Source organism: Natrix helvetica (genome assembly GCF_964273705.1).
Source record: "Natrix helvetica genome assembly, chromosome: 2".
Lineage (NCBI taxonomy): Eukaryota > Metazoa > Chordata > Lepidosauria > Squamata > Natricidae > Natrix > Natrix helvetica.
In genome coordinates this window covers 207,579,017-207,601,401 of record NC_138552.1, presented here as the reverse complement: position 1 = coordinate 207,601,401, position 22,385 = coordinate 207,579,017, and the positions used below count along the sequence as shown (strand labels likewise).

At 35.8% G+C, this 22,385-nt stretch overlaps 1 protein-coding gene across 1 annotated transcript in view; it reads left to right on the top strand.

Moving 5' to 3' along the window:
* SYNE1 (spectrin repeat containing nuclear envelope protein 1) overlaps positions 1–22,385 on the top strand; it is a 325,193-nt gene that overhangs the window by 228,201 nt on the left and 74,607 nt on the right. Inside the window, exons 102-117 of the mRNA XM_081943908.1 lie at positions 385–594; positions 2,241–2,342; positions 3,170–3,289; positions 3,646–3,846; positions 5,326–5,499; positions 6,589–6,720; positions 8,047–8,243; positions 9,122–9,254; positions 9,536–9,718; positions 10,549–10,698; positions 12,160–12,336; positions 15,475–15,630; positions 16,591–16,746; positions 19,683–19,853; positions 20,437–20,570; positions 21,781–21,985. Coding sequence (XP_081800034.1) covers positions 385–594; positions 2,241–2,342; positions 3,170–3,289; positions 3,646–3,846; positions 5,326–5,499; positions 6,589–6,720; positions 8,047–8,243; positions 9,122–9,254; positions 9,536–9,718; positions 10,549–10,698; positions 12,160–12,336; positions 15,475–15,630; positions 16,591–16,746; positions 19,683–19,853; positions 20,437–20,570; positions 21,781–21,985 — 2,601 coding nt within the window. The remainder of the gene's footprint in view (positions 1–384; positions 595–2,240; positions 2,343–3,169; positions 3,290–3,645; positions 3,847–5,325; positions 5,500–6,588; positions 6,721–8,046; positions 8,244–9,121; positions 9,255–9,535; positions 9,719–10,548; positions 10,699–12,159; positions 12,337–15,474; positions 15,631–16,590; positions 16,747–19,682; positions 19,854–20,436; positions 20,571–21,780; positions 21,986–22,385) is intronic.

Below are 22,385 nucleotides of genomic sequence, written 5' to 3'. Positions count from 1 at the left end.
CGTAATGGAGATCCTCAAAGAAAAGCATTGGGGATGACTTATACAAGTAACTCACAACCTTCTGTGCTGGCTTTGCTTGTGGGAAGCCAGCAGGGAAGGTCACAACTGGCAATCAAGTGACTGAGAGATTGTCATTGTAAGCCAATTGTCAAGTTCCCAAAACACAGTCACTTACGTAAAGAGCTGCTGCAACGAATATATCGTCAGGACCCAACCTAAGTATCACTCATTCAATGCCATTGTAGCTTGAACGATCTCTGAATGAATGGTCATAACCTTAGCACTACCTATATAATATTTTTTTTTCACAATCATCTATGGTTATCTGTTTTGTTTCTCAAAGTATAATTTTAAAAGCATGTTGTTTTTATTTGAATACTTTAGTCTCTTGCTAAAGATATCAAGGAAATGACAGAAAAAATGGATAAGAGCAAGGATTTATTTTCTCATGTGTTTCCTGAGAATGCTGATAACCGAGATGTTATAGGAGACACTTTGGACAGTTTGTTACAGAGATTAACATTACTAGATACACTAGTAAATCAAAGATGCCAGCATATGAAAGAAAGACTTCAGCAGATACTGAATTTTCAGGTAAATTTTGTCTTATTCTCTTAAGAATTTCTAACGTACATACTGTTAAAGGTTGAAGTGGGTAATGTAATTATATTTCTCTGAGCCAGTTTAGTATATTAAGGCATCAGGCTAGAAATTAAGAGATTATTAGTTCTAATCCCACTTTGGATATAAAAACAGTCAGATGATTTGGAATCAATAACTAACAAAGCACTTCCAAGAAAATCTTGCCAAAGAAACCTTCATCGGGAGTCAAAACTGATTCAAAAGGGAACAGAGCCACACAAAATATATTTCTATAGATTCTTTCTTGCTATCAGAAGCTTATGTAAAAATATAATAGTAAAAAGACCCAGTTGCTGCTTGTAGCATGTTAATTGTTATGTCTGCAATATGTTCAGTCTCTAAATAGTGTGGTATTTAGGATTGGGCTCAGCACAAAAGTTACTGCCAAACATGTTTTTTTTTCCAAAAAGCAACTGGATTTTGTTTTTCAAAGTCCAGCTGCCTTTTGAAAAGAGCACCTTTGGGACAATCATCACCTGGATGACTGAGAATCTCCAGAGGTACAAAGGTGACTAATTTTACCAAAGCATATTGAAGTATAAATGATCAAATAAATAGAGATCCCAAAAATTGCAGGATTATCTTATCAACAACCCCAGACAAAACTCCAAAGTAACCTGATAGCCCTTGCATTGACACAGTGTGAATTTCATTTGCAAAGACATGCTTGTTAAGGGGGAGTTGCTGCCCTTAATTAAAGAAGCATGGATCGTGGTTTTCTCCTGTAGCATACGTTGGAAGACAAGCAAAAATAAACCCGAAGCAAGATCTAATAAAAAACATTTTAATATAAAAGAAAATAAAGATACAAAACTTGCTAACTGAATTAATTACATCTCTGCAAAGTTATGTGCCTGTCTCCTTCGGCAGGCGAACGAAAGATCAGAAAAAAGTTAAGTTGGAATGTGTGACGTATTATGTGACATGCGCACTAATCATTGTCAGATAAGAAATAGTTCAGTCTGCTGTATAACTCAGAATATAAGCACAAGCTGGCAAACCAATAAACGCAGTGACAATGCTAAATGTCAAAGCAATAATAGCCCATTGGTTTAAAAGTTAAGCCAATATTAAGCAGCTGTTTGGTAAATGAAAACCACTATTGCAAACTTTGCCAAGAAAATTGTAGGGATTTGTCCAGGCAGCCATCAGAAGTCAAAAACTGACCGAAAGGGGCACATACATCCAAATGTGGCTTTTTGTATACAAATTAAGATCTTAGCAGTAGTTCATGGTTCACCAAATGAAAGAATAGCCTCCCACTTAATGTCATCTCTAAAGAAGGATGGCTGATGCCAAGAAACTAGTTCAGTTCATTATATACAGATAACTAAAGATGGCAAGCGCTATCAGCACAGGTTTTTGACAGTATAGCCAATGTACCGTACAAGTTGAATAGTTCTAGTCACTCAGTAACTGTACAGGAATTGGGAATTCTTCTGGCTTATTACAGTCTCTTTTGAATATTTGAATCAATCTCAAAAGTGTTATTATCTGCAAACAAGGGAAAATGTTGCACAATGGAAAACTTGGACAATAATGACAATAACATTCTGTTATTTCCATATATTAACTTTTTTTTTTTCAATTACCGACAGAATGACTTGAAGTTGATGTTTACTTTATTAGCTGATAATAAGTATATTGCACTGCAGAAACTAGCGGAAGCAGTTGAACGTCCTGAAACAGAACAAATACAGGTACTATTGAGTGAATGTTTTTATATTCTTAAGGATGAAGAAAGTTATGGTATAATGAACACCAAAAAGTTACTTAGAAGATTGATACTATCTTCTCCTATCAGACTACAAGCAGTGCACATCAGTATTTATTCCAATGAATAATTGATGACTGAAATACTTTTTGTATGGGAGTAAATAGACATGCCTTTGAAAAAGAGTTCTGCTTGGCAGCATTATAAATTTCAACAATAATTTAATTTACTTTTCTTACATTTTGTCAGATTATGTGTACAATAGGAATTTATGTTTCTTAACCTGACTGAGCAGCTCTACAGCAGAAAGTATATATAAATTTAACGGTGAATTTTTAGAACTTAAATTTTACTTGACAAATTAGAGAAACATTTAAATGTCAACCAGAATAATGAACATGCCCCTGAAGAACCCAAAATATTATTTGTACCTAATAACCCACAGATTATTAACCATTTTTGAGCTTTTCTTTTTCTTTGACGAATGGCATGCAATCAGAATTATAGTGTAGTTTCATATCGTATCATGTATCATACATATCATATATCATAGCATATTCTTATAAGTATTTTTCATCGAGATACTTGTTTGATTTTAACATTTAATCAGACTACCATTTGGAATGTTGCCTATTCTTAGGTTTATCTGTAAACCTAAGCTGTAAAGCACTGTAAAGCGGTATATAAGTCTAATTCCTATTGCTATTGCTATCTCATATAAGTATCATCTCTACTGAATTTCCATTTTTTACATCAGGGCTCCTTGAAATTTAGGTTTTTTGACATTACAGTGAATTGTTATTTTTTACATAGGCTATTGAGCAAGTAGAACAAGGACTGAAAGAATTAGATGCAGGTATCACTGAATTAAAGAAACGTGGAGATAAACTGCAAATTGATCAATCTTTCATGCAAGAATTATCCAAACTTCAGGTAATAAAACTACTAGAAACAACTTTTTTACAATTATCAGCATAGTGTTTGTTTTCCTTTTTTGCTGATGAACTATCTATGTATTATTCATTATTTATAGATAAGAAATTTATTTTATATGAAATAGATGTAAAATAACTTCAGAAGGTTGCAAAAATCATTGCATTTACTTCATTTGTCAACTGACATCCCAAAATAAAATTTTGTTGGAAAAGTAATGATCATAAGGAGTTAATGTAGCTCATATAGCTCCCTTATCCTGATTGCCATTTCTGGCCCTAAGCAATTTAACTCATCTTCTAATTTTTTTTTCTTCTATAATTATAATGTAATTATTTTTTCTTTTTATGTATCAGGATATGTATGATGAGTTAATCATGATCATAGGATCACGGCGCAGTGGATTGAACCAAAATCTGGCACTAAAGGGTCAGTACGACCAAGCTTTGCAGGATCTGGCTGACCTGATTGAAACTGGGAAAGAAAAGATGGCAGGTGATCACAAACTGATAGTTGCCTCCAAAAAGGAAATCCAACAGCTTCTTGACAAGCATAAGGTGAAAATAATCCCTATGTTTATAATTACTTTTGCTGCCATTTAATAGAGTCCTTTTCTGTAATTCTCCTCTTTCCCAATCTGGAAAGAGAGTAGTTATTTCAATGTGATTAAATGCCATTTGGAATAATTTTAAAGCTAATGATGGCTAAAATAAATTTTATTTATGTATGCAAATATTTACCTCAAAAGCCTCTTATAATAAATGACTCTTGTACAATAATAAATGGACTACACAAAATACAGAGGTGATGAAAATAACTGTCAGAATGCCAAACTATGAAAAACAGACTACTAAGGGCTGCCTTAGTAGTTTGCTTTTCACAGTTTGGCATTTTGTCAATTATTGCTTAATAAAATGCCAAACCATGAAAAGCAGCTCCTGTCCCTCATTTGTGTCAAAAAACCTATCAGAATAAAATGCTTTTGACTGCAAAAAGCAAACAAGGTAGTGGTTCCATGTACTTCAAGGTGACAAAATATTCCCTGGTTTGAGTTGTCACTTCTTTCATGTTACGTGAGGTAGAGATTCTCAGCAGCCATTCTCAAGACAGGACAGGCTAAATCATGTAGAATTGTATAAATTAAAACCAGTCACCTTGGATTTGACTCAGAAACCTATTTGTTTGTTCAGTACAATTTAGAGTCAACCAAGATCCAAATATCAACTTGTACTTTTTAAAAAATAATAAGAGAGATCCAAAAGGCAAATTCTCTATAAACAAAACATCCTGTAGGGACTCAATCCCCACTCTGTCCCAATACTTGGGAAAACAGTCAAATTTCAATGGCTTTATGAATGTGATCAGGGTGGGAACCTTACAAATCTCTTAGCAATGATTTCTATAACTGAAGGACAGCTGTAATTCTATTAAATTTTATCATCTGTTTGTAATGAAGCCACTACATTTTGTTCCAGTTGTACCTTCTGAGTTGTTTTAAAAGGTAGCTCCATATAAAGTGAATTGGAATAGTCTAAATGCAAGGTGATTAAGCTTGAGTCACAATGGAATAGATTTCCCCCTCCATAAGGAGCAGACATGTTTTGACAGTACAGTAACCAGAATGTATAAGCATATTTCAAATAATTATGTTTCAAAATTGTGTTTTTATCTTGGGTGTATTTGCATAAACTGTTATTTTGTTTTGTGATGCAAAATTAGTTTAAATGCAAAATGACATTATTTAAAAATATCAAAGATGACCTGCGGTTGAAACAAAACAAACACTCTGATTCCTAGTATGCATGGAAAGAGGAAGGAATGTTAATTCAATCTTCTCTGGAAGATAGAAAGCTTTTTTAACTAAGCAAGATGAATTCTTTGAATAGATCCTGCAGCAAAATCTGTTCCATTGCTGAGAATATAAATAAGACACAAACTAAGAGGGCATAAGAAAATTTAAATTTTAGATTGTTTGTACAACAGCAGTAAATTACTGAAATATAATGGTTAATAACAAATAATGATAATTTTCTCAGGAATATTTCCAAGGACTAGAGGCACACACGATCCTAACAGAAACGCTTTTTAGAAAAATAAGCAGCTTTGCTCTTGTGAAGGAAACTCAAATCCATGTAGATCTAATGGCACAAGGCTCTGAAGTATTAAAACAAGCTCATAAGAAAGGAGTGGAGCTGGAATATATTCTAGAGGTAAAGTTTTCTTTTTTCTTTTCCCTTAAATTTTAACTTTTAAATAAGTTTCTTTAATCTATATATTTTATCCCTCCTGGTTTATTTGTTGTTATTATTACTGGATAAATAAACTTAAAACATCAGAAAAATGCCATTAAAGGTTGGTAAAGGAAGAGTAAGTAGGAAAAGTATGTTTATTTTCTGATTACTTCAGTTTAAATATTTATACTCGTTTAATGTCTGAATGACTGCGATCTGCTTTCCTTTATAAAGGCAAAATACAATACAATACAATAGTAGAGTTGGAAGGGACCTTGGAGGTCTTCTAGTCCAACCCCCTGCCTAGGCAGGAAACCCTATACCGTTTCAGACAAATGGCTATCCAACATCTTCTTAAAGACTTCCAGTGTTGGGGCATTCACAACTTCTGGAGGCAACTTGTTCCACTGATTAATTGTTCTAACTGTCAGGAAATTTCTCCTCAGTTCTAAGTTGCTTCTCTCCTTGATTAGTTTCCACCCATTGCTTCTTGTTCTACCCTCAGGTGCCTTGGAGAATAGTTTGACTCCCTCTTCTTTGTGGCAACCCCTGAGATATTGGAACACTGCTTTTTGGTATACTTCACTTGAAACTGCTCAAGTCAACAAAGTATATTGCATATATAGAAAATAACCAACTAGCAAAATAAAATAAAAAGGATCTTTTGAAATGTTTTTGAAATTTCAACATAAATGTGTTTAGGATACAAACAGTAGCAATAGCACTATTATAGCCTTTTCTAAGCAGTTTACAGAGCCAGCTTATTGCCCCCAACAATTTGGGTCCTCATTTTATCATCCTTGGAAGGATGGCAACTACTTTGCCACCATGATTCTGCTCTCATTTTAAAAAATGTTAGGACCAAGAAAGTACCAAAATAAGTCTGAGGAAAAAAGAGAAACCAAATAGCAGTTCTCAGAAAATTTGGAACATTTGAAATACTGTAATTTCTGTTAAAATGTTTTTTTTAAGATGACCTATCTCAATCAATTCAGTGTAGAACAGTTTTCTGATAGGGATATATTTGAAAAACACTGAGAAATTATTTGGCAATTATTTGGTTTGCAGACTTGGATGCATTTAGAAGAAGAATATCAGGAACTCATACAGCAGCTGGAAGCTGTTGAAACCAACATTCCTAGTGTTGGCTTGGTAGAAGAAACTGAGGAAAGGCTTACTGATCGGATTTCCCTTTATCAGGTAATGGCAACACTTTGTCCATCTGCATTCCTGCACATTTTGTACACACCAACATTTTAGGGGTTTGGCAACTCATCCTGCCCTCCCCTGGCTGCAGTTAACGGAAGAGAAGTTATGCATCAGATCAAGATGTGTTTCTAGCAGAGTTAACAACACTGAACAAATGCTTGAAGAAGAATACAAGCAGGACATCATGTCAGATATCTTTTGGATTTTGTTCATTTACACTAAAAATTAAAGTAGACATTTATTTGATAAAATGATAAGATGTATATGTGTAATCCAATGCAAATGTATGCATATTCCTCTATTCAATTATGCATTACATGAGAGGGATTGATTCTCTTCAATCCCAAGTAGTACCTGGGTTTATTTACTCTTCTCTTCCCCTCCCACCCTTTTAACAAGATCTGTTAAAACCTGGAATATAACTATCTGGAGACAAGCATAGAGAAGAAAATTGTGATTATATATAATTTTGTGCTATTTATGTTTTTGTTTTTTTGCATTAATCACCATAGATAAATTAGTTACACATGAACTAAGTAAGTTGCATATATTGCAGCACAGAAGTAAAATATTTTTTTCTGGGAACCTGTACATGAAGAGAAAATCTCTTCTTTTCCTAGCAAGACCATGCATATAAATGTATGGGCTTCTAAGCTCTAGACAGGAATAGTTCTTGTGCATCCCAGTGGAAACGTTTGCCTTAAGTATTCACACCCCATTTGCAGTTACATTTTGCTACTGATTGTTCTAAGGAGGGGAAAGGGAAAGTCTTTTGCCCCAGACCTTGGATGACTCTCTTTACATCTGTCATTTATTTTAAAAAAATCATGACTGGATATTATATATTGGAAATAAAGTTCTCTATAATTTTACTAGATCACAGTCATTGTTAAGAATTAGTTTTTTCTTTGCAAATATCATCCAAGCCTGTATCCGTGTTACTTCCTGTGGCAATTATTTCTATCTTAGTTTAGGCTAAAAGACAAGCCATATGGTTGCAACATGATGCAGGATGTATTATATGTAGAATATTTGAATGTGCATGTACGGAATGCATGCATATGAGCATGTGTGTATTTGAGTATGCATGTATGGAAAGTTTTAGTATCTGGATAAACTAAAAGCAAAAAATCCATTAACCGTGAACAAGGTTTAATGTATGTTTAATGTATACTTCTCTGAATTGTTACCAAAATGTAGGTTTTCACATCAACAGAGAACATTTTAACTTGTAGGCTTCTTTTTCCTTGTGGGTTATAGTAAAGAAAGAAATAATTACAGTTTCATATTGTCTCTTATTGTCTTTTGTTATCAAAGCACCTGAAATCTAGTCTTACTCAACATCAACCCAAACTTTACCAAGTGCTGGATGATGGGAAAAAACTGCTGTTCTCTGTGACGTGTTCAGAATTGGAAACTCAATTGAACCAGATAGGGGAGCATTGGTTAAATACTACCAACAAAGTTACTAAGGAAATGCACAGGCTGGAAACTATACTTAAACTCTGGACAAGGTATTACTAATAACATGAAAAAACAATAAGTTTGCAGTCTTTATCATTTTGTATTTCATCAATAGAGTTACCTGTATAACATGTTTTATTATTTTTTGAAATTTGAGAGAATTCGAGGAAAACAATGGTAGAGTTCAACTTTCAACCCCAGCTCACACTTATAGGCATCCAACCCGTGGAAGAGTTGAATTATTACAGTATTTCCAGAGATTTATATACTTTTGGTTTATTGTTGTGGTTGCTTTATAATTTAACTGTGTTGGATATAACTCATCCATAATGTTTTGAGTTGGGTAGGCTATAAAAACTGTAAAATGAATGAATGAGTGATGAATGAATGAATTATAAAGAAGTCAATAAGCGTCATTCAAAGATTCCAAAGCATCCTAAATTAATTATATTTTCCCTCCATCGTTAAAGCAGATAATTTGGCTTGCAGAAGCATTATTTACTTTGGGAATATCTAAATTAAAAACACTAACAAAGTGTGGACTCTAAGACACACTAGAAAAAAAACTATAAAATACCTTCCAGGGAGGAAAAGAGTTGAATTTTATGTGCATTGTGTAATGCTCTAATTATGTACCGTCATGGCTCTTGACTGCTGTTTGCTTTTTCAAATAAGTGAGTCTTTGCAAATCACAAAATCTGTCTGCTCCTACCAAGGGAAGAATTGAAATTGGTTGGTATACATGTATTCAGTTGTTGCTTGTGACAGTGTACAATTTTACATAAAAAATAAAATGAATTTAAATGAATGTGAATATTCAAGAAAAAATATTTTATCAGGAACCTTTTAAATGATCAGAGAATGACTTCATGAAAGTGAATATCTGTGGCTTAATTTGAAATAAATTTGTCCTTCATCATCTTTATAGATATCAGAGTGACTCGGCTGAGCTGATTCATTGGCTCCAGTCAGCAATGGACCGTCTGAAATATTGGACCCAGCAATCTATCACAGTTCCTCAAGAACTAGAAATGATTCGAGATCATCTGAATGCATTTTTGGTAGGTATGAATAAAAAAACTAGAGCCATTGACGTTTCACGTTCTAATTGTTTAGTAACATAATTGTTTCAGCTGCGGAATAAAATTTATAAAGCAACACATAACGGCAATATCCAAAACTATTACATATTCGGGGGCTAATAATTGTGCATGTATATATTGCAGTGCTGTGCACTCTTAATTATCAGTTCAAAATAAAACATTTCCATTCTATTCATACTCCAAGTTTATTAATAAAACTGCTAGAACCTGCTAGTTATGCCAAATTACAATTATTTCAGGAATTTTCCAAAGAAGTTGATGCAAAGTCATCCCAAAAATCTACTGTTCTGAGCACTGGAAATCATCTTCTACGGCTGAAGAAAGTGGATACTGCATCTTTGAAGGCTGGACTGTCACAAATTGATAATCAGTGGACAGAACTGCTCATACAGATTCCAGTAGTGCAGGAAAAACTGCATCAGGTAGGGCAAATTCAGTTCACTACATATGATTTCATTCAATGCACAGGGAAATACATATTAGTGCTTTTTCTGGCAATCTTCTCTTCAGGCATTGCTCATAAATTTCTTCTTTCCAGAAACTCAACCCTGTTTTCAGGAAATAGATGGCTGCAAAAGCTTCAAAGACAAGACCCAACTGGATAAATTATTTTAATATAGATAAAAAATAGTCAAAAAGATTCAAATGTCTGCATACTGAACGGCATAGTGCCTTTGCCAACCTTTTTTGAATTAAGAGTTTTTAATCCATTCTTTTCCCAGAGGTGTACAATTTAAACCATCTGGAATGCTCATGTGTCTTTGTATTTCAACCGTGTCTTGTTTCTCCACAGTAGCTCCCTCTACATGACTGGGGTAGCAATTTCCAATGTTTTGATTAGTGGTTAGTGAGACTGTGCTTTCCAAACAAGTCCTTTGCAAAGTGTGCTAGCACGAGCAAAGAGACTCTGCATGAAGTATAAAGAAAACTATATCCTTCAGAAGGCTCATGCAACTACTGCCAAGTAGTTGTATGTGTGCATGGTACATGTCTATGCACACATAATATTTCCACATTGGGACTGTCAGTAAAACAAAACAGCTGTGTTTGCATACAAAGGTAGACATCTGAAGACAGATTTTGAAGCAGAGGTGGGATTCTTTCAGATGTGGTTATGTTGAATATTTTCAAATTAGGAAAGTTGGTTTCATATTTGAACATACATTCTCCATCATAATATATACACAATGATATACTTATAAACAAAGCATGTACAGGCTCTTAGTTTTTGTTTTGATTTACTTTTTTGCAGCTCCAAATGGATAAGCTTCCTTCTCGCCATGCCATCACAGAAGTCATGAGCTGGATTACTTTGATGGAAAATGCTATTTCTAAGGATGAGGAAAACATAAAAAATATAGTGGGACATAAAGCTGTCCAGGAATACCTCCAGAAATATAAGGTATTTAAAGAGGGAATAGCTGGAAAATCACTTTACATTGGTATCTACTACGTAATGGCATTGGATCTGGTTTTAGAGAAGTACATACTTACCTTGTGAAGTTGCATTTCAAGATTGTAATACCCCATTGATTTAGGATATGTTTTTAATTACTGGACTTTTGCCTGTAATTACCCTGTGGAAATGCTTCAGTGGTTCATCTCCTCTCTCTGGTTTGGTTCCAGCTAGTTTTGGCAGAGGGGAAGAGATCGAGCCTGAGACAATTTTTTTGTGTGTTTCTCAGAACAAGGTGCTCTCTCCACTTCTGTTTAACATCAATATGAGGGCACCCGGGAGGTCATATAGCAGCAAAGGGTCAGATATCATCAATAAACAAAAGGAGAGGATCAAGATCACTTGAAGTGTTAATACCACTTTATAATGCCTTGGTAAAGCCACACTTGGAATACTGCATTCAGTTTTGGTCGCCACAATGTAAAAAAGATGTTGAGATTCTAGAAAGAGTGCAGAGAAAAATAACAAAGGTGATTAGGGGACTGGAGGCGAAAATATATATAAAACAGTTGCTGGAATTGGGTATGTCTAGTTTAATGAAAAAAAGGACTAGGGGAGACATGATAGCAGTGTTGCAATATCTCAAGGGCTGTTCCCTCAAGAAGAGGGAGTCAAGCTATTCTCCAAAACACCTGAGGGAAGGACAAGAAGCAATGGGTGGAAACTAATCAAGGAAAGAAGCAACTTAGAACTAAGGAAAAATTTCCTGATAGTTAGAATTAATCAATGGAACAACTTGCCTCCAGAAGTTGTGAATGCCCCAACACTGGAAGTTTTTAAGACGATGTTGGATATCTATTTGTCTGAAGTGGTGTAGTGCTTCCTGCCTAGGCAGGGGGTTGGACTAGAAGACCTTCAAGGTTCCTTCCAACTCTGTTATTCTAAATATGATAATGATAACTAGTTATACACACTGACAGGGATGAACAGACATTAACATTATTAATGTTCTGGATGTCAATATTTCACCTTCATGCCTGGAACCTGGGGTTGGGGTTGGGGTATGGATTGGAAGGAACAAGCTCAGGTATAGCCCTAGCAAGATCATGTCTTGGATTCAAGGACTTTCTTGTTCCAAAGATTTTCAACATTTATTTTTAATAGGAAATAATTCTCTACAGGATTATTTTTTGAATGGTCTCTCTTCAAAAGAAATATTATAAGAGACAACATAACCCTTTCCTGATATCATCATCAGATAAGCAGCTTACTATGTAGAATGTTGAGAACAATTTACATTTTTCCCTTCCTCCTCAATGAATTAAAGAAAAAGTTTACCATACTGGTGAACATTACAACAGAAGTTTTGGCAAAGTTTGATGCAACACTGTTAAAGTCAAAACACAGCATGTGCTAAGATACATATTGCACTATATGAGAGTTTCTCTTCTGTCTGTTTTTCACAAGGGCTTTAAAATTGATGTAAGCTGTAAGCAGTTAACCGTGGACTTCGTTAACCAATCAGTGTTACAGATTAGTAGTCAGGATGTGGAAAGCAAGCGTAGTGACAAGACGGATTTTGCTGAACAACTTGGAATGATGAATAGGCGGTGGCAGATTTTGCAGAGTCTGATAATGGAAAAGGTAATGAAATAAACTTGACATGTGTGAACATAGTTTATCTGAAACTTTATCTGCTGCTAAATAGCATTCTTTTTTTTTCCCAAAGAATTTTATTGGATTTTTTAAACATTTATAGGGAAAGGGGTAGGTGGAATGGTGTACAAATTTTGGCAGTTGCAAGTGTGGCAGACGCCCCCTCCCTCCAAACTCATTAAGTACATCTAAATATAAAACATTAATACATAATCATATAAAATCAGCATATTAATTCTAGAAAAATTTTCAATCAATTTATATATTATAATATAAGGTCTATATATAATTTCATTATTACTTTCGGTCTGTTTATAACAATGTGTTTTTCTTATTCATTTTTGTGATCTGAGCTTTCTTGGTGTTGCCCCTTCTCCCCCCGCTGGCAGAGCTCCGGCCCCTCCCGTGTCCTGCATAACCGTTGTGGAGTCTTCTGTTTTTTCTAGGTTTGCTTTGTTTTTTTCCATAAAGGCCTGTGCCTCTATGGGTGTATTGATTCTAATTCTTGTCTCCTCCCAGAATATCAGCATACCTTCAGGCATCAACCATCTAAACCACACCCCCTTCTGGTATAATTTATTCGCCAGTTGCGAATAATTTTTCCTTTTCTCCCTAACTTTTTTGGGGATCTGCTTCAAGATGGTTATCTCCCTGTCGTGATATGTCCATGCTTGCCCCCTTTGTACACCCAGAATTTCGTCTCTTGTGCTTTTCCTAAGGAATTTAATATGGACCTCCCTGGGTACATTGTGTATTCTGGCATATGCTGAATTCACTCTATAGACCAGATCTATCTCCCATTCCATCTGTTGTTTATCTTTATGTATGTATTCAGCTAAAATATTAGTCATAATGTCCCTTATATTTTCCCCATCCGCTTCTATAACATTTTGAAATCTAAGATAAAAGGACATTCTCTCAAACTCTGTTTTCATTTGTTGGATATCAAGCTCTTTGTTTCCCTTCTGCAATGCTTCTACCCCCCCCCCCCCCCGCCTCTGCCACCCCACCCTCCACAAGGTCCAGTCTCTGTGAATTCTTATAAATTTGGACTTGATTCTCTTTGATTTCTTCCTTCATTTCCTTTAACTGTTTCTTAATTTCTTCCTGGCCCTGTATAAGTTGCTGGAGCATTTGTTGCAAATCCATCTCTGCACTCTTAGGTTGCATCAGTTCTGTAATCTTTGACTGTGTGGCAGGACTGGATGTTGCAGATGTCGGTGCAGAAGTAGCAAAGCCAGGTTTTCCAGGGGGTGGTCTTTTTGGAGACATAGTTTATAAAGTAGAGAAATCAATCAGTATAGAGAATGGACAGCTGGAGAAGTAGAGCAGACAGATGAGTCCAGGAGGCAGAAGATCCAAGCAGATGGGAGTTCCTTTAGTCAGTCTAGCAATAGAGAGGAATTTTCCCCCCAGGAAGTTCAAGAAATAACAATCCACAAGAGAGTCTTCTGGGTGACACGGAGACAAAGACCGGAAGCCTGAATTTTAAAGGTGGAGTCAGGTTTCACAGTTCATGAAGACAACGGAAGTATGCCATCTTGCCCTGCCAGCTTTGGGCTCAGAGGCATAGTAAAGTTTTAAAAAGTTCACAAAGTTCTCAGGTCATCAGTAAGTCCTGGAGCTAAATCCAGTGAAAAACACTTTTACAGGGGTGAGGCATCATTGGTTGGCTCTCCCCCCTCCTCCTTCCCCTGGGGGCGAAAGCAAAATTTTCTCAAGCCGCTTGTCCAAGGGGGGGGGGAAATCCCCCTCCCTCCAGCCGCACCTCCAAGAAAATCCGAGAGTTTAACTTTAAAATTGCTGAAAAGTCCATCAGTTCAAAAGAAAGGGAATGAAGAGAGGAAGCATCTCACCACACTGCCACTGCTTCGTTCAATTTTGCATCGTCCGATCAGCCTGGAGCGAGACGCACGCGCGCCCTCCGAGACTGCTCCTCGATGCCTGGAGCAAAGCGGAGAAGCCCCCACCAGCCGCCGCCGATGCCAGGGTCCTCTGCGAGCCGCTCCTTCGGCAGGACGCCTCTCCGGGGCGTCCTGTGCCCCCCCAGAAGCGGGGGAAGCCCACCGGGGAGCGGGAGCGGGCAAGGAACTTACCCGTCGCCGTAGCCGCCGGAACCGGAAGTCTGCTGCTAAATAGCATTCTGAAGGAAGAATTAAGATGTGTTCTGTGTCTTCCACAGATAGCAATTTGTATGCCAACTGGTATATGGGCACATTTGTTCTGATGGCATCAAACGCTATCCATCAACAAAGCCAGATTGATGCAGTCTTATATACTGTATATCTACCTTTCCAGAGAGCAACAATGACATCCCACCTGTATAATGCTACCCCCCCCAAAAAAAACCTAGTAGGGATCAGTTGCTAATACTAATACTGTGTTTAATTTAGTAAATACCACCATCTTTAAAAGCAGTTATTGTTATTTCAAACCAATAGTTTTGTTGCTTAGTTATAGTCTAACCTTATTTGTCATGCTGTAGTTTTTACTTTTTCACTGTGTTCTTAGCATCTGTTTCTTGGTTAGAAAATTGCAAATATGTTGAACATTCACTTCCCGTTTGTCATAACAAACCTTTTGCTGAGATACAACAAGGGTGGGGGGGGGCGCATATGGCATTGATTCTAACAATGGGTTAGTTGAAATACATTTCACAAAATGTGTAGAAATTTTGGCTTGCTTTAAGAGATTATAACTAAGAATTTAATTTCAGCATCATACTAAATTTCACAAAGCACTTGAAGTAAAAATCTTCTCATCTTCAGTTAGGTTGAATCCAGTCATTGTAGTAGCAATCATTCCAATAAATTTGATTAATTGCTTTTGTTAGACTGAAACTTTAAAGTATACAGTGGATGTTGATTCAATTTCAAATGCGTGGTAAAACAACTTGTTTTGTTAAAAAAAAAAGGTTTGCAAACAACTTGATTGTAGAAAAACAGGATCAATACCCACTATATTTTTTCCAGTGAAATGTTTCTTTATTTAACTTACTTGGAATTAAGAAATACGTGAACTAACTATCTTTCCTTCTTTCCTTCTTTCTTTCTTTCTTTCTTTCTTTCTTTCTTTCTTTCTTTCTTTCTTTCTTTCTTTCTTTCTTTCTTTCTTTCTTTCTTTTAGATTCAGTTGTTGGAAGGTTTCCTTGAATCATGGACAGAATATGAAAATAACATTCAGAGCCTAAAAACATGGTTTGAAACTCAAGAGACAAAACTGAAGGAACATCAGAGAATTGGAGATCAAACTTCAGTTCAAAATGTCCTAAAAGACTGTCAGGTAAAAATAACTTTGCCATTCATTATGAACCAAATCTGTTTTATTATTTTATTGAAAAGAAGAGTAGAATGCTAGTTAATATCACTGTAATGCATATCTGGACAGATGTAAATCCCACTTAGTCAATACAATAATATTATTAATATAATTTGTAAAGTATGTTAATAAATAATATATGAATTTCTACGGTATTTGGTAGAGCTATTTTATTTATTGGTAAAAGAGTTGGGGATGTTTAATCTTTGGTGAGATTATTGGTGTCTCTTTTCTTATAGGATTTGTTTTCTCTGTCAGTTCTGTTCCTTTGTTTGTGCTGTTTTTGTTTTGTATTGTTCTTTGCTTTAAAATATATTTATAAATTGCAAACCACCCAGTTTACAATTTATAAATTGTAAACCACCCAGCAAGATGGGATAGGAATTTACTTTACTATTACATACAGAACAATGTAAAATCATATTTGCCAGTTCTTTAGCTGGTTTTGGCCTTCATACCTATCAAATTCTTTCCAAAAACCTAATATATTGTAATTTATCAGTCTAGTATATATGTGGGTTCAAGCAGTGTGGCCTTTTGTAATTGACAGATGGAAGATTTATCAATGTGCAGCTTTTCAAAGTGCCATCCAAGATTTTTTGGTATGGCACCAATGTGCCAATGGAGCCACCATGGCCAATTATGCCACCATCTTTCAACTTTAACAGATGAAAACTTCAGTTTTCAGATCTTTATGATCTTCCCCAATTCATTGTTTTCTGTTCTACTAACTCTTGACATAGATATTCTTTACTTTTAAAATAAACTAGTATATTTATAATAGATATTTCTTATTAATAGTACAGTTTATTGTTTGTTGTACTGAACGTGAAAACTCTAATCATGAGTTGTTAGTAATTAGTGATTTTACAAATGCCTTTTGCAGTTAAAAGACAATATGACGATTTTTTTTATTTCCTTCAGGAACTTGAAGATCAATTAAAAACAAAAGAGATAGAACTTGAAAAAATTGAACAGGCTGGCTTTACCTTAATACAAAATAAAAAAGAAGAAGTCTGTGTTGCTGTTATGGATACCCTCCAGAAGCTAAATAATTCTTGGGCAAATTTGGACCACCAGGTAAGTAAGAAAAAAATATCTTCCTTAAACTAGGGGATTTCAAACCACTGATATCGGGAAAGAAGCTACGTATATTCTGAATGATAAAAGTACAAATCACTTTCAGTCAAGAGCTATGCCTCCATGTTCCTCTTCTCCCAACCCAGTCCAGATGATTCAAAAGCTAGAAATGCAGAATTATTGATTAATTAATAAAACCCTTATGCTGTGCATCAAATATTTAATTATAGATTAGATTTCTGAAATCTTTCTATTTGTTTCCACTAATCATTGATTGATTGATTATGTACCATCATCATTTTCGACTCTAAAACTACTTGAGTAGATTTTCCTGGGTAGATTTTCTCCATGACTACAGCAATAGCAATAGCACTTAGACTTATATACGGCTTCACAGTGCTTTATAGCCCACTCTAAGCGGTTGACAGAGTCTGCATATTGCCCCCACCTCAGAAGGATGGAAGGCTGAGTAAACCTTGAGCCTGGTGATATATGATCTGCAAACTGCTGGCAGCTGTGATTAGCAGAAGTGGCCTGCAGTACTGCACTCTTAACCACTGCGTCACCGCAGCTCTATATACGCTAACCTGTTCATTCAAATCCCCAATGATGCACTAATCACAGTTAATATTAGCTACATTTCTTAGCATGACATAGATATTCAGATGGCATAGAAACTTTCAGCTGATCTAAAATAGAAGTGAAATTCCCCATACAATTCAAAAAGGGAAGGGATAAACATATCAGAGCCTAGATCTGTTTTATCTATCTGAATTGCAATAGAATAGAATAAGAATAATTTTATTTGATTAGCCGCAACCCTCTCCCGAAGGACTCGGGGCGGCGTACAATCAAAACGGATAAAAATACACATAAGACAAACATATATACAAAAAGAACAGAGACATATACATATGTGCATGGAGGAGAGTTGACTTATAAGTGAAAGACAATTAAAAACACAATTTAAAATCCCCTTAAAAATTACTAAATTAAAAAACCCATCAGGAGCGTTACGAAGTTATGGTTGAGCCAGGCCAGCTATTTGGAAAAGGTGGGTCTTGAGCTTGACACGGAAGGAGCGGAGGTCAGTTGTGGTCCTAATATCCAGGGGGAGGTCATTCCACAGGGCTGGGCCCGCCACAGAGAAGGCTCTGCTCCTAGGCGCCGCCCCATGGCACTGTCTGGTGGACGGCACCTGGAGAAGTCCCTCTCTGTGCGAGCGGATGGGTCGTAGGGATGTATGGGGCAGAATACGATCCCGCAGGTAACTAGGTCCTGAGCCATGGAGCGCTTTAAAGATCGTAATCAAGACCTTGAAACGCACTCGATAGACCACAGGAAGCCAGTGCAGCTCGCGCAGGAGAGGTGTCACATGGGAGTACAAAGTACTCCCCATAATCACCCGCGCGGCCGCATTCTGGACCAACTGCAGTCTCCGAGTGCATTTCAAGGGAAGAATCTGTGTAGCTTAGGGTTGAACTGTGAAGTCCTTGATGCTTTCTAAAATTGGTTGGATTTTTTTGTTTGTAGACATTTCCTTTTTTGACAGGGATGCTAGTGAGTGTTTGGTTTGCTCCATGTTTATATATAGTAGCCTGCCTTAGAAGTGTTGAGGGTGGGGTTTTCTCCTTGATTAAGGAGAAACTTCCTAAGAGTGAGGACAATTAACCAGTGGAACAGCTTGCCTCCAGAAATTGTGGGCACCTCCATCACTAGATGTTTTTTAAGAAGAGTCTAGACCAGGGGTGTCCAAACTTGGCAACTTTAAGACTTGTGGACTTCAACTCCCAGAATTCCCCAGCCAGCATGCTGGGAAATTCTGGGAATTGAAGTCCACAAGTCTTAAAGTTGCCAAGTTTGGACACCCCTGGTCTAGATAGTCACTTATCTAAAATAGTATAGGTTCTCCTGCTTGAGCAGGGGCCTGGACTAGAAGACCTCCAAGGTACCTTCCAGCTTATTCTATTCTAAGTCTAGGGAATTGTAAAATTGATACCCCATCTGCTTATATATCTACTAACTATTCACATTCACACTGTTCACCCAAAAGACATTGCAGAAATTTGGGTCTCCAAAACAGTACCCTATGTCTAGTCCTGCCTACTTTGCCTAGTTATTCTGTCAGTATATCAGCCTTATTCCCTCCTCAATCCTCTCCATCTCCCTTAATTGAATATTCTGATTTTCCAGAGTCCTTATTCATGTGGAGCATGTCTTTAGGGTAGAAGAGCCTATTCATTATAGATGTGTATTCACTGCACAGATAAAGTGACAAGAGGAAGCCAAGAGTAATATACTCCTATACCATTTGTGTTCTTGGTTTTCAGCCTTCATTTAAGTATTGTTAGTTTTAATGCTTTTATGTTTATTATTTTATGAAATTGTAAGCCACGCAGAGTTGCTTTGGTTAGTGATTGGGATGGCATAATGAATAAATGAATGAATATTGCCATCTTGCTTGAATTGATGTTTTTCTCTCTCTTCCTTCCCTGTTTCCATTTCAATTATTTGCTTTCAATATTTGTACCTTCCTCCCATTTGCTTCTTTTCCTTTAAAACTGTTTTCTATGCAAATGTTAGAAAATCTTGTCTTCACAGTTCATCTCTCTCTCTCTCTATCCCTCCTCCCCCCTACTTCCCTCCCCCCTCTCTCTGAAGGTAGAAACATTATATTTCTTTCAAAGTAAAAATATTGATTTGATTATCTCCAGCAAACTAAGCAGTTGCACATAGCTTCTAAATAAGAATTAGGGAAGGGGCAGAAAATAACTGCATTCCTAGTTAAATAGTCATCATTTGTTTAAAAAAAATCTACTATAGACAAAATATTTTGTAAAATATGACAATTCATTTTTTTTCTATTCAAACTTATTCCAATAAATGCATTGATATTTTTTTAATATTTATTGTATTTCTTGTTTCATTGTGGCCAGGTTGGTCAGCTGAAAACACAGCTACAATCTGTCCTTCATCAGTGGAGAGTTTACAAAGCATCTTATGAAGAACTTAATAGCTACATAATGGAAGCAAGGTATTCCCTGTCTCGCTTTCATCTTCTTACTGGCTCTCTGGAAGCAGTGAAAGTCCAAGTAGATAATCTTCAGGTAAGCCATAAGAACAAACACATTTATTATATTAAGCAAGATCATGGAATTTTGCCAGAATGTTAAGAAAATGAACCATTGCCACTCTAAATGTAGTTATGAAATAGTCCAAGACAACTTATACCAATATTTATTCAATGATGCTTCAGGATTTCATTACTTCTTTGCTCCCATCATTTTAGTGCCTGCTATAATAATTACCCACCAGCGGTGGGTTTCACTTATTTTTACCACCTGTTCACCCTGTGTGTGCACCTTCTGTGCATGCACCTGGCCTTCCGTCCATGCCCTTTACTCATGTGCGCACCTTCCGTGCATGTGCCCGGCCACAAAAATGTGGCTAAATAGGCATAGAACCTGAATGAGTGGTTGGGCGGCGGGCGGGCCCACCCACTCACAATCTCTGCTATCAGTTTGCCCAAACTGGTCCAAACCGGCTGAATACCAACTCTGTTACCTACCAATTGTGATTTTGAAAGTGAGATTTTTTTGAAAATGACATTTTTTTAAAAAAATACTATCTTTTACAATTTAAAAAACCTGCACATTTCTGTTTGCTTGAATCTTATTTTTCTTTGTTTAGAACTTGCTAGATGAATTGCAAAAGCAAGACCATCGCTTACAAAAATTTGGGTCAGTCACCAATGCACTATTAAAAGAATGCCATCCACCAGTTACAGAAGCGCTTAATAATACTTTGAAAGAAATGAACTTAAGGTATGAAAATACAGCTGTTGTTTTAAGTAAAATCTAAAATTTGTACCTACTAGCAAATTGGAAATCTAGTGTAATGCAGATTGCCTTTGGCAAATTGAGAAAATAGATTAAAAAATTGTAGACGCTAGACTAAGATTAGAAACTTTATATGGAATTTTTGTTGAAGAGAGAAGACAATGAATAGATGCTTCATAGATTTGGGGATTTAAAAGTATTCAATTAAAATGGGAAAATTAAGATGGCAATTACTAGATGAAAAGAAGGGCAGACATCATAATTCTATGTTTTCCTTTTTTCTTATTTTCTATCTTTTTTCTTTAATTTTTAACACTTATTGTGTTGAAAATTTCTAAAGAAATAAAGGGGAAATAATAAGTTTTGGAGATGTGTTTTGAATTACATATAAAGTTCCATTTTTTTGAGCTGAAATCATTTTTGTGAATATAAATGAGTGTACATAGTATATATTCTTTTACATATTCTACTACTGTGTATGTGTGTGTGTGTGTATACATATCCTTGAATTGTGTAAATTTACGGTAGTCTGTTAAATCATTATATAAAATACTTTGCTATTTTCAAATATATTTTAATGTTTCTTTAAAATCTCTAACCCTAAATCCTTTTTATATTTGTTTCTTTTTTAATTTGGAATCCCTTCAGCCAAATCTAGCTGCATTTTTGTTTCAGATAACATTGTAATAATAGCAAAGATTTAATATGTCCTTGGTGTAGCTTTGCTCTCCCAGAAACAGTATAATAATAAAAATACTTAATTTTGGAAGAACAGATAGCAATATCTAGCCAACCTTTACCGATCCTATAAAACACCAGTCAAATTAAACTTTACTGTTATTAAACAGAAGACTATCAGGAAGAGTAATTCAATTTCAGTATTTTCTACATTGTCTTCCAACTTTTTAAATTCTTTCTTCCAGATTCTCTTAACTGAAGACTACTTATGGTAGCCTGACTGCAAATGTTTAATTATTTTATCCTTCTATTTTTTAAATTTAAATAATACTAAAATCCTATATTTCTACAAAATATAGTGAACTACCTTTGTACACGGCATCTGTTGTAAGATGGCTACATAAGGCAACTTTATGCTATGTATTCAAAAGATTTTTCTCATCTACCATCCATTATTTGGAGGATGTTCATATCTTATGTAACTTTTGCACTATTATCTGTTTCTTTCATTTTCCAGATGGAACAATCTTCTAGAAGAAATTGCAGAACATTTACATTCCAGTAAAGGTCTGCTTCATCTCTGGCAGAAGTATAAAAACTATTACTTGCAATGTTCTTCTACTGTCCGGCAATATGAGGACCGAACAAATGAACTTTTGAAGGCTGAACTCAATAAGGACACTGTTGATGATGAAGTCACTGCTTGGATTCATGACTGCAATGTATGTTTGTGATATAAACTGTTGTTTTGGCTAATACAGTCCTGAACTGAGACACCAGCAAGCAAATAAGTATATTAGACTAGTATAGATTATTACAAATTAGGAAGACGCTGATAGTGAAATGAAAATGTCTAGCTTTCCCTCTATTATTTGTCTCACAAAGCCAACTATCTCATTGTGTCTTGGAAAGCAGGTTTATCTGCTTTTCCATAATTTTGATTAGGATCACATGAGAGAGAGAGGGAGGGAGGGAGGGGAGAGAGAGATTAAAGCAATATATCTTGAAGAGTGAGGTAATCTCTCCTCATGTGCTTATTAAAATACCAGTTTTGTTAGATGGATTAAGTGGAAATAGAAAGAGACTGTCCTAAAGTCACTCAGGGAACTCCGTAATTACATA